Source organism: Haliaeetus leucocephalus, unplaced genomic scaffold (genome assembly GCF_000737465.1).
Source record: "Haliaeetus leucocephalus isolate CR32 unplaced genomic scaffold, Haliaeetus_leucocephalus-4.0 Scaffold149, whole genome shotgun sequence".
NCBI classification, from domain to species: Eukaryota; Metazoa; Chordata; class Aves; order Accipitriformes; family Accipitridae; genus Haliaeetus; species Haliaeetus leucocephalus.
The window spans coordinates 780738-799876 of NW_010972585.1; the positions used below are offsets into that span (position 1 = coordinate 780738).

Genomic DNA, 19139 nt, shown 5'->3' on the forward strand with positions numbered 1-19139 from the left:
AGAATGTGCTGGCGCTTCTTTCACTGCCACCCAGGGAGGGAGGAAGAAAGGCCCGAGGCCCGCACAGCTTCTCGCCTACACGTGTTTCGGACTCGGCCCTCTCGGGGAGCCCGGTGGGGAATGGGGGTTGTGTGTGTGTGCAGCTCTTTCCGCCCGCGGCTGAGGTTTGTACGTGCCTGCTCGGCCTTTGGGAGCGCAGGGGCTGATGGCCACCTGCCTGCCGTCAGGGCGCCTTTGAAACCGCGCGGGGCAGAGGTGTCTTTACTGTAGATCCCCAGTACAGTATTCTATAGGGGGGGCTGGCTGGAAGGACTTGCAACCATAAGGGGTCCAGCTGTAGATCTGTAAAAGATCATGTTCTGGCACAGGCATCCTGGAAGGGTCAGAAAATGGTAGCTGTGAGCTTGAAGTACGAAGCAAAATCTGCGTATGGACCCAGAACTGTGTACCTGTTTGCAGGGACACGGCAGGGTTGGTATGTAGATGTAATCAGCTGGCATAATTGAAGAAAGCAGGCTTGTCTTTAACCTTCAGGTTTGCCCTGTATGCTTTACTTCTGTCAGTAGTTTACTATCAGTATGGTAAACAGTTCAACTTTCCAGGTTCAGGTGGTAGCTGGAGGATCTGGTGTTTTCAGTGTATCCGGATCTGCTTGTGTCTATCACTGCTACCCAGTGGTCTTTGGTCAGGGAGCTTGGAGGAGAGCTTGTCATGATGTATTGAATCTGTGGAATATGTTAGTGACAGTAGAGTCTCCATTCAAAGGCATACTTAGCATATGCTAGTTGTCTTTTCCTTTGTTTTGGTATTTCTCAGAAAATTTCCTGTGTGTATATGTTGGTGGAGTTAGCTATCCAAAGATCTGAATTGCCAATGGGCAGATAACTCCCTTTCCTGAAATAGTGAACAGCCTGTTTTGTGCGTGCCTGTGTATATATATACACCACTAGCTCATGGGTAGTGGAAGCTTCATTTCTGCTGTGCCAGAAGCACAGCAGAATACATGGTTAGCTCTGACCGGTTGGTGTAATGGGGTAGCTTGCTCATGTAACTCTCTGACTTGTGAAGCTCTTTAGACCTTTTTGAGTAATGTGCTTAACATGGAAATCATCAGATGTGGTTATACAGTTCTTTGAGGTTTAGCGGTGTAGCAGATACCACAAGGTAATGACTTGTGTAGTTAATGTCCAGGCAATCCTGGAAGACTATTGCAAATCATAGCTGAAATACATGCAGATGATCTGAGTTATGTAGGCACTTAAGGTTTCCTGTCGTGTTTGACTTTAAATGTGAAAGATTCCAGAAGTACTCATTTGACTTTGCTTTAATATGCTGGTGTTGGAATATACAGATCTGGTTTAGAGATGGCATTCCGCAAATGCTTTCGTCATTGGCACAGTCATGCTCTCTACTGTTCTGTTTGTCAGCTCAGGCTCATGTTTACAAAACTGCAAGCTTAATTTTTAAAACTGCTCAAAAGCATTTAATGTAATTGCGAGGCAGGTACTGTGACAGTTCCTTTGTATGGTTTAGATATGGCTGTAAAGTTTTAATAGAGTAGATACAAACTGTTAACTGTTGAACATGTGGTCTTTAACACAGTTTCAGAGCTGTGAGCAAGCTTTGAAGGCCTCTGTGTTAATTGGCTCTTAATACAGGATGTTAATTGAAGCCGTGTACTTTTTTGGTAGAAAGGTGTGACATGTCTGAAAATTGCTGTTAACCTCTGTTAACCTGTATCCAGGAGTAATTATCAGTGATACTGTGTTGCTAGGATGAAATGATGTTCTACAACCATTCTCTTTTAGAAAATTGTCAGAATTAAATTATTTATTACAGTTGATGTATTTGGAATTTTTTAATTTGCATCTAATACACCCCACTATGCTAATCCTGTAAAGGCAATTGAATAAACTAGTTTACTGAACAGAACTTGAAATTAAAGCTGAAACTGTAGAACGATAACGAAATTAGAATCAAGTTGCAAACCAGTTGAGCTTGCCTTTTGTATTGTAATACCTGCTTAGTAGTGAAATGCAAGCCATTCATCTACTGAATGACTAAGCTGGTGTGCAAAGCTAAAAATTTCCACGTTGTGTGTGCTTGCTAGGGATTAGATATTTTAAACTCTTTGATGGGTATCACCACTGAAAAAAGGGAAAAAAGTTGAACTATGCAGTTAAGAATTTTGTCACTTTTTTTTCCTCCTGTGTGCAAGCCTGCTTTCTAGAGAAGAGTTTGGATAGGTGTAAAGAATTTCAGGAAAGATCTATACTTATTGTTTTAATACATCCGGTAGAGGTCCCAGCTAAAAACTTACAAGTGTTGGACATGGGCTTTACTTTGCTGTTAAGATTTGGGGGGAGGGGGGTGGGGGTGGTTGTTGTTCATTTGCTAATCAATTCTGCGAAAAGGTCTTGTGGTGAAAATGGTGGCAAGCATCTGAAGATGCCTATCCTACTCATATTCAAAAGTGGAATGAAGTTAACATTTTTGTGGTCTTGAAATAATTTGCTTTAACTTTAGTGCTTGTTCTCACTATGGTTTGTGAAGCATGCTTTTTAAAAATAGCCTTAAACTACGTATTAAAAGAGGAGGGTTTGCTGAAAACATGCTGTGAGCCCTGGAATTCTGTGGTGACTGAGTAGTGCATTCACTATCCCTGCAGTAAAATAAGCTGTTTATTCCTTCAGATGATGTGCAACTAATGCATTTCCCATCTCAAGGCTTATCATGATCTTGAATGTACGGAAGTGTGAAACCGTAGGTTAATGATGCAAGTATTAAGAGTCCATATCTCAAGCGTTCAACCCTGAAGAATACTCTGAAATTAAGCTTGTTTATGGACCTTTAATGTGCTTCCTATTTGTCTGTAGTATGTGGACACACAAGAAACTGGAGAAAAAACAGTGTGGTAGTGATCAATGTGGAGTGACACTGATATGATGAGATTCTCACCTTGTGCTATGTGAATACTTCTAAGCACCAATACAGTCGAGCATCTGATATGAGTCCTGTAAATACTTGCTTGGTACTGCACCCTATAGCCTGACTCCACTCACTGCTGCAGTGCCGCTGCACTTCTACCCCTTCCCCCAGTCCTTAGGACCACAGCAGTGTTATCTACCTGTTTTCTCAAAGAGTGAAGGTACAAGGAGGCTGGGCCATGAGCCCTCTTCTGCTCTTAATCCTGCAGTGTTTCGGAACAGTGTAGACCTATGCTGTGTGGAGACTGGGAAGAAGGCAGTGGTAGGCAGGATTGTGCCAGGACTTCTGTCACTGTATTCACTGAGCTTTTTTGCATGGAGATGAAAGGTAATCTAGAGAACTTCATGTAATAATTCAGTCTTCCCCTCATCAAAATACTCATAAACTAGATTTTAGCACACAAGTTCAAGATTACAGATAAAATATGTTTGCTTGTAACTCTCAATCATAATTAAAGAATGGTTTCACACAAAGGAAACAAGCCCTTTTACACTCTACTACTGACTGTGGTACTGCTTGTGGGAAGTTAAGACTGATGTTGAAGGCTTTTTGATTTTTTTCCTACCTTACCACTGAAACTACTAAATAATTTGGTTAGTCCCTTTCTGTCAAAGATCTGGTCGCTTAGTGAGACTCCACAGAACACCCTATTAAAATAGGTAGCTACTGGTATATTCTTAAACGGCCTTTCCTAATGGCTGTTTACTCAGCCAGGAGAACAAGAAGATTTGAGGCTTATGGTAGATACTGGCTGCCTTACCGCATGTTCCTTCTGGAGAAGGTTACACTCAAACTTGCCCTGAATGTTGCCTATAAGGCTTGTTGAAGCCCTGATGTGCCTGTTGGGGCTCATGCTTCCTTAAACATCTTGGGTGTCAGGTATGTCTTGTCCTTTGATATGACAGACTTAGGAACACCCATTGAATATCTTTGGATGTAAGGGACGGAGTCACCATTCCATGTATACTGCTGTAACTGCAATAATGATAAGAGGCCTGCAACAGGTGAAATATGCAGCCTTTAAAGGACTGTCTGTGGCCATCTTTGTGCCATTGCTGAAGTATCTTGATGTCATTTGGGAATGATTCTCTTCAGTAGTTGGCTCAGGACCTTCTAGGTACGAAGTATTTTGTGGGGAGTACTGCTTGGAATCGCTTTTGATGTGGATGCAGTTTTTCCATTCAGGTGCCTGTCTTTAATTCAAGATTAAGTGCATGTCCCTGGAGAGTTTCTTAAGTTTAAGATAAGGGAGATGCAGACAGTCTTTCTGTATATCTATTTCAGAGCATATAGAGGGTGTGTGGGTTTTGTGCACTCCACAGATACTGCTGAAGTAAAATTATCGAGTTGCCAGTGCCTTGTGTCAAAACTCAGGGTATGAACGTAGTTCTGTGTTAAACAGCAATTTATAAACTAAGTTATAGTTCTAATAGGAAATAATTCATATGCAGCTGTCTGCAGAGAAATACACCAGCTGCTAGGAGGTGCTTTAAAAAGCTTGTGATTTTTGTGTAGTTGGTCTGTACTGTATCTGCCTGTTTCAGGATGCTTGAAACTGATGTTGCAACTCTGCTGAGACTGACACTTAGCCAGCTTCCATGTGCCTGGGCTACATCTCCTCTGCATGGGCAGCTTAGACAAGGCATTAAGTTTGACTGTTCTGGATCATGGTATTGGTAGGAATGTGCCTACTTAACTGTAGCCAGCTAATGAGGTAACTGATATATCTATTGGCTCCTAGAAATACTTAGTAGGTAACAGGTGAGGGAATAAAAGGTTGCTCTGCAGTTGAATGCTTGATTTTAAAACAAGGTCTTACAGTAAAGTACAAGATTAAAATGGTTATTACTTTGAATGCTACGGACTTGTCAGCTGTTCCATGTTAAAAGCTATGCAAGAGTATGTATAGAGCTTAAGCTGTCTTTAGGAGTTTTGTAGCATTTCTTTCCTAAGAATTCCTGCCCTACTGCAAAACAACTTTTCTTCCCAGTGTTGTCTGGGCTGTGTTAGCAAGGTAGTGTTACTGGGGTGGTGGGATGGTATGCCTGTGGAGGCTGTTAATTGCTGATAGGAACAAGTTCTTGATGTAGTTCTTTCTCTTCAAATTGCTGCTATCCCCTTCTCAGTTGACCTGAAATAGCAGTATGGTGCTACTGCCTGATATACTTGACTCCTGTTTTAAGAACCTGTTTTACCCCTGAAGGTAAAGGCTCAGAATAGGCTGATAACTTGCATTCAAAACTATGGCTTTATCTGGCAAGGAAAACTTGATTCATAGCTTATTCTTTATTTCTCAGAAACATGAAATAACAAACATAATGGAACTTGGTTGGGAGGGACTGTTGACTATTCATTTCATTACACACTTTTAAGCATACTTCCTAAAAATAAAGAAGAATACTTCTCAGTTCTGATAGGTTTTCTGTACTGACATACCTGGGTGGCAGTTTGAATGGAAGTTATTTGCACTCTGGTAACAAGTCTGTGCTGATAAGGCACTAAACATTGCAACACAGGTGTAGGAGTAGATTGCTAAACTTTTTTCTTTTGGCATGTTCTGCTAGTCAAGTATAGAACAAGTAGCTTTCTACCATTCAAGCATGGACAGTTTTTCACACTTGAGTAGATGTATTCCATTTTCATTTGGTATTCTCTGAGCATGTGCAGCCATTTAAGATGCATGGTGCTTGCCCATTGGAGAAACTATTTTGACTTTCAGTAGGTGGCAGTTATTTGAAATTTCAGAAACAGGATCTTACAGCTTTGGAATGAAGTGGGTAATAAGCCTACAAAACAGTGAGGAGTTGGTCCCAAATGCATTTTCAGTTTGGAGTTCCAATGGATGCAGGTCTGCTGCAGAACTTAGCTACCAATGATTCCCATGCGTCATATTCTAGTATGCTTGGCTTGAGTATAGGAAAGCAGTTTCCAAAGTGTTTAGGATTGTCCTGGTGTCTGGCTATGGGAAATAATTTAGGAAATAGTAATGCAATCCACATACTTCCCATTGAAAGGGGAATTTTGAAGAGCAGAAATATGTGATAGCATTTTATTGAGAATTAGTCTCTTTGGATTCCCCTTTTTCAGTTGGAGGCTTTGTTTCCCAGTTAAAACTTCACTTAAGTTATGAAATAAGTAATGTTCTCAAGTATATTGCAGCTACCAACTTTGAGGTTTTCTACTTGACAAAATAAAATGGGATTAGCTGCAATACATGTACTGATAACCATTGAAATACTATTTTTGAGGTGGACTTTTTGTTTCTATGTTAAGTGGGGGTAGACATTGCTTGTCTCTAGTAACAAATAATTAGAGATTAAAGAAAAGGAAGAAATGCAAGAGTTAGACTTCTAGTGTACTCGGTCTACTTGGTACAAAGTAGTCCCAGATGTTCTTCCTTAGCTCTGCTTTAAACAATGGAAAATGTCAAACACTAAGGTCATCTTGTTTAAATAGATTATATTGAGTTCAAATCCAGCATGTTAGTGGCCTTTCTGTACTTTTCTAGCTTAACTTTAAAATGCCTATAGGTATAGGCCAGTATCTCTGCAAAACTTCTCCTTAATGTGGCCAAGTCTCATCATGGGTGCTGCAGCCCTTTGTTAGTCTATTTTATGTATGCTTCTGGATCAAGCCCAACATCTTGTATGTTTCTCAACTTGTAGGCTTTTTTCCTTAATGCTACTTTAATCAGATCAATTGATGAACTTATTCTTCCTGTAAAGGCCGAATGCATGAACATTTAGCATATGCTTAGCTATGGTTTCTGCAGTGAAAAAGAATTGAGCAATGTTTTAACATGGAAAGGTCTTGCACAACTGCAGATTTCAGCTGTAGTACCTAAATACCGATGATAGTACTAACAAGTGTAACTAGGGACTTTCTTTGCATGGTAGGCTTTGGACTTAACATGCAGTATTGTATTGTTGGTAGTATGCTGTACTGATTCTTCATTGTTGGACTACTTGAACACCAAAATTGTTACATCTTCCTCTGCTGATACCTGATTGAAACTTAAATGAGCCATTTTCCTGAAATGTGTGTGCAGAACTGCACTACAGTGATACTTAAAGAAAATTCTCGCTTGTCTACATTAACTGTCTGACCAGGTAAGAAGCTTGTGAAGGCTGAGATGTGTGCTCTTGCAAAGCCTAAAGTTACATACCCATTAATACTTAGACAAGTACAAAATCAGATTTGTAGTAATGTACAAATAGAGTTACTACAGCTCAACATCAGGTGGTGTAACGGAACTCTGCCTCAGCTTTCATAAATGCTATGTCAGACGCTGGGTGTTTTCTTTAATGGCAGATAAAATATCATCAGTAGTGGTGCTGGAACGATTTGAACAAATTAACACATTACCTAGTTCAATTTACAGGAAGAGTATAACAATGTTAGAGGGAAGATACTAAGTCTGGCAAATCTATGCAGATGTGCTGTAGCTTCCAGAAAAAAATAAATGCTTCAGTCCTCAGCAAAATAGCATGATTGTCTAGGAGCATTTAAAAACAGGTATAATATAAACTATTTCACTCTTTGCATTTACCAAGTTTTTCAAAGATGAGCAGGCACTTGCATTTTTATATAATCCTGAGTATCCGGAACAGAGCTAAACCTAGTCAATGATACAAATGTAGAGCTTAATAAATGTGTGGGATTTTGAGCATTAAACACAAGCTGTTTTTTTTAATTTGACACGCAGATTTGGGTGGTTTGTGCTGTCATGTCTATAGTTGCAGGAGAGTATTTCATCAAGGCTCACTGACTGGGGTGGTAGGGAAGACATCACTTTGATTTTAAGCGTCCAGTTATATCACTGAGTTCATGAACTTGTTCAGATGTGCACTTAATTATGAGGAATTTTAAGATGCATAGGATTCTCTTAAACTCATTTTTAATAGCTTCAGTCTCACCTAAAAGGAGGCTATAGTGTGAGTCTAAGTTAAGTATGTTCTGGTTGACTCCTGTACAAATATACTGGTTTAGTGTAATGTACACTTTAAAAGGGAAAATCCTCAAGTATTAGTACTAAAGGTACAGAATTCAATTTCAGGAGGTGTTTTCAAGTGAGAGAGAAATTAAGGCATTAATTTGCTGGGGTGTTTAGAGAAGCAAAGAACATCTGGATATTTTAGTTACACGTACAGCAGAATCTAAAGCTTCAACTTTGCAAACTGACCAGTTTTCTAAGGGGAAAGATTTGTGGCTGCTGGAGGAACCCTGCTGGTAGAATTAACAGCGTGTCCTCGGTCCTGAAGTACAACTACAGAGCTTTTGCAGTGTTAGTAAAGGGAGAGAGCTCTGACTCCTGAGGAGGGATTAGGCTGACAGTTACATGAGCATCTGAGCCAGTCTTAACAGCTTGCTTGGTGATGAAAAAATTGCTATTCTTTTGTGCTCCCAGCTGTGTAGTGTCCTGTAGTTGTTCCAGCTCTACTTCAGGAAGCTGTATCTGTTCTTGTCTGCTTTATAGAAAACTTGACTATATTGGATTCTACTAATCTGGTGTACATGCAAGACTGAAGGGACAACCAAAGTGTTTTGCAAGTCTGTTACTTCTCATGAGTAGCTGGAAGTCTTTGGGCTTAATTTGAGCCCTTTGATTTTTCAGTTTCTTAATAAAATTCCTTGTAGAATGAGTAATGATGATAAAGAATTGAAATATTAAACTTCTACCACTATACTGAAATCTAGCACTGTAGCTTCAACTTGCATTATATGAGAATAGTTCAGTTTATTTTCTTGATAGTGTAATATTCCAGATGATTTGCTATAAGTCCTCTGTATATTCTAGAGGTAGAAGGAATTCTGTGATCCTGATTGATCAAAGAGGAATTCAGGTCATTGAGATGTATTTAGTTTTTAGGGCTGGTTTGCAATAAAATTATGAATTTGACTCTAAGCTGGACAAACAAAACATGTTAATGTAACTTGCTGGTTTATTACTCTAGTAGTTGCCAATGACTACTGTGATTGAAGTACATGAAGATTCAACCTAAAGTATACCTTCAGTTATAACAATGAATTTTATCTTACTATGTGTGGGATGCATATGCAGGACTTAGGGTTATCCTGACTTGCCTAGTGAGAAGCTTGGTGTTGCTGTTTGACGATTATCCTTGTGCAGCAGGTTACACTAACAGATCTTGAGGAATACTTAGCCATTGGGAGCTAAGAATTAGATATTACTCTATTGTGATAGACAGTTCCTATATAAAAAGTCTTCGCCTTTCTTGCTGTCAGATCCAGCAACTCAAGACAAGAGCTATAGTCTTGTTTGGGCTATACTTTTTATCCAGGGTTCCAGAAAGCTTCAGTTTAAGCTGTTTGTGCTCTTATAATTTCTTCACAGGATTGAGTGGGACAAACTTCTGGAGAATGTGCATTGTTTGATCATAAGTGTGACAAAAACTGACAAGCAGGAAGCTTATGTACTCAGGTAAGCTTACTCTTTTAGTCTCGAAGAGGTAGAAAAGTTAAAGCTGTCATACGGGATCCACTTGGCTGAGAATCCAGTCTTGGGTTAAGATCCTGCTGTTCATGACTACAGCTTGCAGGTGTCTGTTAATCATAGTACTGTCATGCTTCTGTTCTGTGGTGGAAATGTCTTCATAGTTGTCACTGTTTGTCTTTTTAACTAAAAGGATTAAGGACAGAGCTTTGGTGTTTCTGCACCTGATCACTGAATTTTGTCCAGGGGTAAATAAGTCTCCCTAATTAAGAGGTTTAGGATGACTTCAGCAGAATAGTGCATGTAGGTGTCACTTTTAGATCAGCAAAAACTGTACCAATAATTTGGCTTTAACTCCAGATAATGCAATCAAGGGAGCAACTCTTGCAGCCAAGCTAAGGGCATCTGTAAAAATGTAGCTTTCCTGAAATCTTGGAATTTTTGTGTTGTGCAGCAGTTAGTTGTAAGGACGCTACTTCTGCCATGTGTTTTTCATCTTGCAGAATACTTTCATGCTTTTTCTACATGAACTTTACGGACACATCAATGTTCTCTGTTTTACTTCAGATTACAAAAACTGAAGCTTTTATACTCTGAAAGACTGCCTTGAGGGCAAGGCTGGGCTAAAAGCAAGCTAGTCAAACTGTGCTGAAGTCTTGTTTCTGCAAGCTTCATATATTTAAAACAAAATTCTGAAAAGAATGTAACTAGTTACAACTGTATCCTGGATGAGACATAATGTTGACTTTGAATTCTTAAACAGCATTCCAAACTGAGTTAGTTAAGCTAGACTTTTATTCCAATTGTTCAGTTACTTGGTGAGAAGATACTTGTTATACATGTTCGTGTTCTGGATGTAGTATCAATGCTTATATCCAGTTCAGAGGGACTGTAGTTAAGTATCCGACTTACAGAAATTAACTATACATAAACTTTATCTTATGTATAAGGCATATCATATAGCTGTGCCTCTACTCTCATTATGAGACTTCCTGTTCCTGTGGACAGGTGCTGATTTACCACTTCCCAGTAGTCAGCTTTCTTAGAACATGCAGCGAGACAATTTATGAAATTCTGTTAAGGCTTTTGTTTTTTGAGTTCACTTACTCATAGGCTTTATTTCAGCTGAGAAAGTCTGATCTCAAGTTTGACCCTGTTCTGTGTTTGGGTTAAGAAATTAAATGGCATGTCGATGTTGTGTACCCATTTCACAGCATGTTAGTATTTATCGAATAGATTGAGTATATGTAATGCATGTAGTACCTCTTTTCCTGTAGAGCGGTAGCTGCGTATTATCACGCTTGCAGCAGGTATTTGTTCTGGGAAACTGTAACAGCTCTCAAATGTTAGCTGAAATATATTGGTCTGATCCATTTGCCAAGCATGTTTATGCACCATATGCTGAATGTTCACTTACAGTAATGCATTTGGTTGGGATAAGAACCAAGATCTAACCATTCTCTCCTGGCTTGTTTTATATAGAGCACTTAATATATTTTTGACACATCTTTTTTTACAGTGAGAGTAGCATGTTTGTCTCCAAGAGACGTTTCATTTTGAAGACGTGTGGTACCACCCTCTTACTGCAAGCACTGGTTCCCCTGTTGGAGCTTGCTAGGGAGTACAGTGGGTTTGACTCAATTCAGGTAAGGTGCCAAAAATGCTGCATCTTCCTTAGAATGCACAAAAAGCTTTTTACAAAAAAGCTTTTATTTCCAACTCCCTGATTTTAAATATTCTGAAACTTCCTCTGCCATTTATGTATGCTTCCCATAATGGGAAGATTGTAATATAAGATTGCTTGCTCTGATGTAGGATTTAGCCTTCTATTTGCCTCAAAGGATGTTAACTTAAAAATGCTATTGTGCTGAGTTAAGGTTACTTAAGGGTGAAAGACTTCCATGTCCATGTTGTCAGTGCTGAAGTCACAGATGTTTTCTTGTGGAAAACAAATTTGGAAGTAAGCTGTCTCCTGTAGCTTACAAATTAAGCTAAATTATGTCCTGTGAAAGCTTATAATAATAAATGCTTGCATTTTTCTAGGTTTTTAGATTCAAGGTGGATGGATATGTTCAATATCTAAGATGTACCTTTATTTTTTTCAGAGCTTCTTTTATTCACGTAAGAATTTCATGAAGCCTTCCCACCAGGAGTACCCACATAGGAATTTCCAGGAAGAAGTAGAGTTTCTTAACGAAATTTTCCCAAGTAAGTTTGTGCAACTTCACTGAAGTTGCACACCATGTGTGAAGTGTTGATGTGACAAGTGGTACAATACATACAGGCTGCAGGGCCATTCATTCAGCAGTTGTTGCAGTTCTGCAGCCAGCATGAGCTTTGGCTGCATGAAAATCAAAAGCTATAAGTACTTATTTTCTGAATTTCTGACACTAATTTGCCAAGATCAATTTAAATCATACTAAGCTTGACACTTGGCACCTTGTCTTAACTGAGGTCATCTTCAGACTTCCAAATGGAGTGTAGTCAGTCTGCAGAATCCAGCTCTCACCCTAAAAGCCACCTCATTAAAAAGGTAAGATAGTAATATAGGGTAACTAATAAACTGAAGGAAAACACAAGCTTTTCTCAGGAAAGTCACTGCACTAAAGCTTGAATTTAAACATTTATTAAAAATCTAAATCCTACAAGAATAACCCTGAATTTTAACTACTGGCAGAAAAGTTTTTTGAAGGAACGTGCAAGCTGTAGTACTTATCCAAGTTATTTGAAAATAAATGCTAATTGTAAATTCATTAAAGAGATGCTTAAGAGTACTGTGGTTTCTGTCTGTGCATAGCTAAAGCTGTAATCTGAATTCCCTGCTAGTAGGCTCTGAACTGGGGTGTCCAGACCACCTTCTGAGGGAGCCCCTTTTTTCTGATTATTGGTTTACATTCCTGAAGTTAAATGCCTGGTTATTTGATACAGATGCTGACTGTATCAGTGAACCTCTTGGTGTTCTGTGAAAGACTTCTACTGTCTTAAGAGATAAGCTTAATTTCATATTTTACATAAAGGAGCAGCTGTGCTACACTAACTGGAGACTTTTTGTCTTGTCTAGATGGAGCAGCTTATTGCATGGGGCGTATGAATTCTGATTGCTGGTATGTATGTGAAGACTTAGAAATCTTTGGGGTATACAGTAGAACTTGGTGCTGCTAATATTTATTGCACATGTGATTTGTACTTTATATAGGTACCTGTACACCCTGGATTTCCCAGAGAGTCGGATATCCAATCAGCCTGATCAGACACTGGAAATTCTGATGAGTGAGCTTGACCCAGTAGTTATGGACCAGTTCTACATGAAAGATGGTGTTACTGCAAATGATGTCACTCGTGTATGTTCGCTTGAAAACTAAGCGGGTTTGGGAATGGTGGAAATTGGGCAGCAAAATGCTTCAGTTACCATTTAATACAAGGTTTATTTTGTGGTAGGAAAGATCTGGTAGAAAATGTCAGGTTAAAGTTTTGGGTGTAAAATGGATTTAACTTTAGAATGGTTTGGGGACTATAACTTCACATTTTCAATGCCCCTGCTTTAATCTATTGAAAGGAGCAATTTGCAGTGCTTTGGGTGATTGGAAGCTTGTCCTCTGAAAAATGGAGGAATGGGAGTGAAAACACAGCTGAGTAACTTCCACTGAAGGATGGAGATTACAGGGAGTAAGACTTAGGCTGAAGATAATGAATGCCAAGGGAATATAGGTATCAATTAAGATTAAATCATGGAGCCATTTGGATAGTTTGGAAGGGGTGGATTTAAGGTCTGAGCATAGCTTGATGGTTTTGCTTCCTTTTCTCCTTTTTCCAAATGGGAAAGTCCTGTGACATGAACAAGTTTCTCTGACAAGTACATTGACTTCAGCTGGTTTTCCACCTTAGGCTTTGATTCTTGTGCTGTATTGCTATTGAGATTTGGCTGTAGCTGAAGTACTGTGTGGGAAATCAAAGTGTTTGGGGGATGCTTCATTCTAGAGTATAAAGAATTATATTCTTATTCTGGAGTAAATGTAAACAGCCTTCACTTTGTGGATACTGGTTGAACAGGAAGTCCATTTTCTGTTTTAGTTGCAGAAGCAATTATGTTTTAGGATTCTGAGCTGTTCCCTTGTCTTGGAGATATGTGGCTTGGTTCTGTAAGAGGCAACTTAACTGGTAACTTGCATGCAACTTGGCACTCAGTCACTTACTTGGAAAGTGACAGGATGCAAAGTAAATTCGTCTACAGTGGTACAGATTATCAGACTGACTTGTTACTGGGAAAATTCTGGTGTCCTGTCCCCTAAACTGCTGTTCATTCTGCCTCTGAGTTAAATGTAAACAAGTGTAAGGATGCATGATAAACTGAGTGGTGTAATTTTAACTTCTGTTTCAGATGAGTGGAATTCGTGACCTGATACCAGGTTCTGTTATTGATGCTACAATGTTCAATCCTTGTGGGTATTCAATGAATGGGATGAAATCGGATGTAAGTTTTACACTTATTGGTAATTAATGTTAAAATAAATTTTAACTATTTGGCAGTAATACTATATTTAAATTTTTTCAGGGAACTTACTGGACTATTCACATCACTCCAGAACCAGAGTTTTCTTACGTTAGTTTTGAAACAAACATAAGTCAGACCTCTTATGATGACCTGATTAGAAAAGTTGTAGAGGTTTTCAAGCCAGGAAAATTTGTGACAACCCTCTTTGTTAATCAGGTGAGTTTTCTTGCATTAGCTTGTCAGGTCCTGAAATGTGTACAGACAAAGCAAGGCTAGAGTTTTTTTACTGGAGTGCTAGTAGTTTCCAGTTTGCCTCTATATTTAGATGGTAGTTTCTTTGCAAAGCAAAAATACTCTCTAGTATTGCTTTGGCATGTACTAAATCTGATCTTCAGGAAACTTAAGAAATACTAAGATAAGGCAGCCCAATCTCAGTATTCTAATGACTTCCTATGTAGTTCTGTATAGGCATACCTTCTTGCTGTGGCATTTTTCTGGATTTGGCTGCAGCTGTCAGTTGTAGAAGTGCTGCTGTTAATGGTGATGCTGCCAGCTAATCATAGAATCATAGAATGGTTTGGGTTGGAAGGAACCTTTAAAGATCACCTAGTTCCAACCCCCCTGCCATGGGCAGGGACACCTTCCGCTAGACCAGGTTGCTCCAAGCCCCATCCAGCCTGGCTTTGAACACTGCCAGGGATGGGGCAGCCACGACCTCTCTGGGCAACCTGTCCCAGTGCCTCACCACCCTCACAGTGAAGAACTTCTTCCTTACATCTGACCTAAATCTGCCCTCTTTCAGTTTAAAGCCATTACCCTTTGTCCTATCACTACATGCCCTTGCAAAAAGTCCTTCTCTGGTTTTCTTGTTGGCCCTCTTTAGGTACTGGAAGGCTGCTATAAGGTCTCCCTAGAGCCTTCTCTTCTCCAGGCTGAACAACCCCAACTCTCGGCCTGTCTTCACAGGACGGGTGCTCCATCCCCCATAATTGTTCATAGAAAAGCGGGATGATATATAGGGAGCAGAATTGTTGCTTAGGATTGAAACTTCCTGCAGCACTATCAGGCAGAGGTTTGAAGCATGTTGGTAATAATATCACAAGAACCACACAAAATACCTACTGTGCTAGTCCATCTCTAAATCCTAAGTTTAAAACAGTAACTTTCCCTTTTTTGTTTTCTAGAGCTCTAAATGTCGTACAGTGTTTTCTTCTGCCCAGAAGATTGAAGGGTTTAAACGTCTTGATCACCAGATTGCCCAATTCAGTGATTATAATTTTGTTTTTACCAGTTTTACAAAAAATCGCCAGCAACAGCACAGTTGATTAAGAATGAAGAAAAAGCGCAAAAAGAAATCCCATATAGAAGGTGGTGGTTGCTTTCTAGTTAATGATTCAGGGGGCCATGCTTTCCACTCCCACCACCTTGTAGTTGTGGAAAGCCCTAGGTGTAATCATAGTATAACCATTTTGAATTGTATGCATTATTATATCAAGGAGTTAGATATCTTGCATGAATGCTCTCTTCTGTGTTTAGGTACTCTATGCCACTCTTGCTGTGAAATTGAAGTGCATGTAGAAAAATCTTACTGTATGAAACTTTACAACACTTGTAAAAATGATTCAGGTAGAATTACACACAGTATAGTTTTTCTCCAGGTATCACCAAAAATTCCCCACAGACAAGGCTTTCGTCCTCATTAGACTTTAGCCTCAACCTACTCACTGGGGACAGTTCTCTGTTAAAGTGTTGCTTTTTTTTTTCATCTATGTTGTGATTTCAGTCTAAAACAGTTTTTGACAAACTTTTATGATTTCTAATGAAACTGATTCCGAATTAACACTTTCATGTTTGGAGAAGGTTCTTAAAACAGTTACAAATTGTTTTGCTACTACAGGTGGTGGTTGATTTATTTCTAAATCAGACTGACTTTTCATGCTCTAATAAAGCTTATAGGAATTTGCTCAGCTATACTGTAGCACTGGGCTAATGCATTGGTCTTTCACCTTTAGAAACTTGGGTATTGGTACTAATGCAGGTTAAATTTCATCTTACCCTAATGCTCATTTATCTGTACACATCCCCAAGCTGTCACGCTGCTACACAGTGGCGGAATTTGAAGAAGGTCCAAGGCTTGATAGGGGAAGAGCTGAGTCAGGATGCAAGTGCTTTGGCATAGTTGTGTGACAGCTTTGCAAAGTGCAAGTTCATATTGGCACCAGACATTTTCTTTCCTAATCACCAATTATGTCAGACTAAGAAGCTGGTGCTCTTGAGCACTGGCAGATAGACCTAGTGAAGGTGTGGAATTTGCCAGTCTGGGTGTGTTGATTGGTTTGGATTATTCTCAGTAAAACCTGTGACCTACCACTTCCAACTGTAAAGAGTGCTTCTAAACTGGTCCAGTGTCACTTCATTTTGTTGTTCCAAGCAAAGCTAATGCCTCTATCTTGTGACAGTCCTGTGACATTGTTGTGCATGTGACTTATGTTGTATTTGAGTGTTGTGACTTCATCTGTTTTTTCCTCCTGAGGTGGTTCCGCTTACTGTGACTTGAGGGCATTAAGTGAAGGCATAGAACAAGAACTGTCTGGGACACCTGGACAGAAGTGAAGTAGAATGCTATTCATAGAGCATGAATAAGTGTGTAATTCAAAGTCACTTTAATGGGTATTGACTAAAATGCAGGCTTTAAAGAGCTGGCACACTTTCAGCTATGTTTGCAAATACTGAGATTTTAGCAGCTGTGAGACCAGCATGTTATCTATGAAATTGAGATTATTCCCCCCCCTCTTGTCCTTGCAATGTTTTGACTCTTTCTGGTTTGACGCAATGGTTTTTTGTTCCTTCTGTATTTATAAATGAAGCACTTTTTCAGTGCTTCTAAACTAAAGTCTGCTTGGTTAGAAATCAAGTGGTTGGAACACTTTGATTTTTTTTTTATTTTAAGCATATTGTTGATGTTCTTTACCAATGTTATCAATTACATGCTGTAAATGGCACTAATGCTTTTTGGTGTTAATATTGAGGACCAATATTTCAGTGGGTTTTTTTTGTCCTTAAACGTTGTCCCAACTGACCTGACATTTGTTGGCTTGAGGTCCTTTAAGTAGACTGAAGATCCCTTTTCAAATAATACCGAAATACACATTTTACAAATAGAAGCATAAGCCTCAGCTATAAAAATGAAAGCTGTTGAATGGGTTACTGAACTATCTAGGGTGATCAGGATGGGGGGAGTATGGTGTTTATAATTTCTGTGGTGTTAGACTTTGATCATTTAAAAATATCTGTACCACAACTTAATGCTTCAATAAAAGTTCGCTTAAATTGTTTGTAGTGATGATCCAGCAATTCTATCCTTCACACTCTTCGTGCTTTTTGGTACCAAATGGCTTAATTCTGAAATAGATTGGTGTTTCTTGTCCTAAGTTACTTTAAATTTACTTTGCTCTTGTAGGGGATGCATCTCAACTGTTACCATGTTGGTAGTTTAAAATGAGACAGCATGTCAGAGGAAGCCAAATGAAAATGTTACACTGTTCTTGAGGCTAAAATTGTTTGTCTAAATGAACACACAAAAATTTGATATTTCCTGTCTTCATCTAACCTGTATCTTTTCTTCAGCATTAAATATTTAAAATATTCCTCTGAATTAAGACAACTCCTGCTTCTGCTGGTCTTAAGTAACAAACTCTGGTATACATTTATGGTACTTCAGCTTAGACTGACTTTGAGAGTTCAAGGTGAAGTTTGTCTGTTAAGATAAAGTAAGCATGTACCTAATCTGGATAGTGAAGTAGACCAGAAGCTAGTGGCTAGGAATGTCAGTGCTAAGCAGAGGCAACCAGCATAACTGAAACTGTCTTGATTCCATGTGATCTGTCCTACAGGAATAGCGGCTGCAGTTCAACCATACCTGCAAAGCTCTAGCAATGCTGATATTCCCCCAAAGTCACCTAAGTAGGGAAAACTTGTGTCATGTCCTGAAGGCCTAATACCTTTAAATCGTTCATCTCTGAATACGGGTTTCATTAGTCATCCAGAACCTATTCTGTGATGCTAGACTTCTCTAATTGTGCTTTGGATATTTAGTAACTTGTAGTTATTTCAAGCATTTAACACTGTTGAAAATGCCCAACTAAGTCTTCTACGAAAAGAATTTCCAGCTTACAGCATCAAGAGATCCTGTCTAACAGTCTCAGCTATGACAAGTTAGCATAACCTACCTCTGAAGAACTGTTTACTAGACTGACCTCTACGAAACTGAAGATTCATCTTAATGTTTTTCTGTTTTTAACTCACTTTGCCTGAAGCTTGCAGGTCTCCTGTAAAATTGCTTGTCATGTTCACATTTTTCACTTCAGGAGTGTTCTTCATACTTCTTTACACTAGCCCTTCTCTCTTGTAAATGGTGCTGGTAACTGACATGAGAATATGGTATCTACATAATTCTATCCATTATAGCAACACATGCAAAGCTTGCTGTAGTTGTTAGCTGTGTTAGATGTTTGTATTTCTCCTACATCAGTGGAGGAAATGGAACTGGCTGCAAGTCCACATGTCCACTTCATTTCTGTGAATAAATCAATGAGTAGCTATTGTAAAGGGGTAGGAGGGGCTTTCTGTGGATCTGCTGTCAGATAAATCCCATCCAGTCTTGTGGGTTTATGAGATCCAGCTTTAATAGTCTCTAATGCCAGCTCTAGTATAGGGAGCACATCTCGTTCCACAAACTTTACTACTGTGAAGAAAGACCTCTGTGGTTTGAGAGGAGACTTGTCTCAGTGAAGACAGGTTCAGGAGAAGGCACTGGGTGTATTGGTTTTTTTTTTTTCTGGTGCTAGGTCCCTTGTTTGATTCAGCAGTTTTAAAATTGAACTTGGATGTTTTAGTTTGATCTCTGTGTGCCTAGGAAATGCTTTATATTTTCCCCTTGGCAGCCTGTCCTTCCATTTCTTGTGGACTTTCTGCATTTGAGCTCAGTCTGGAGTGATAAGTACTGGGGTCAGTGTCCCAAGAAAAAGAAATGAGCCTCAAAGCTAATAGAAGCAACTGAAAGTCTGAGGAATTAAGACAATACTGGAGGGTCTCATCTTAGACTGTGTGGGGATGGAGGAGGATGGGCAGACTGCAGAGAGCATGGTAAGTCCAGGCAAGAGGGCAAGGCAGTTCTGTGTGTCTGAGCACTGCAATTTAATTTCA

At 39.3% G+C, this 19139-nt stretch overlaps 1 protein-coding gene across 1 annotated transcript; it reads left to right on the forward strand.

Annotated features, from left to right (window-relative positions):
• The first annotated feature begins 318 nt into the window (after window positions 1-318).
• Window positions 319-17284, forward strand: AMD1 (adenosylmethionine decarboxylase 1). The gene is made up of 9 exons (XM_010561653.1): window positions 319-475; window positions 9344-9430; window positions 10962-11088; window positions 11548-11650; window positions 12504-12546; window positions 12639-12783; window positions 13821-13913; window positions 13995-14150; window positions 15119-17284. Exons 1-9 carry the CDS (start codon window positions 390-392, stop codon window positions 15257-15259), a joined length of 981 nt encoding a protein of 326 aa, XP_010559955.1. The 5' UTR covers window positions 319-389; the 3' UTR covers window positions 15260-17284.
• The last annotated feature ends 1855 nt before the right edge of the window (window positions 17285-19139 follow it).

Bases quoted from the DNA above. Each gene is read 5' to 3' on its own strand.
- AMD1 (XM_010561653.1), top strand. From the start codon at position 390: ATGGTAGCTGTGAGCTTGAAGTACGAAGCAAAATCTGCGTATGGACCC. The intron at 11,651-12,503 runs GTAAGTTTGTGC...TGTCTTGTCTAG, and splicing joins TCTTAACGAAATTTTCCCAA to ATGGAGCAGCTTATTGCATG. The intron at 12,784-13,820 runs GTATGTTCGCTT...CTTCTGTTTCAG, and splicing joins CTGCAAATGATGTCACTCGT to ATGAGTGGAATTCGTGACCT.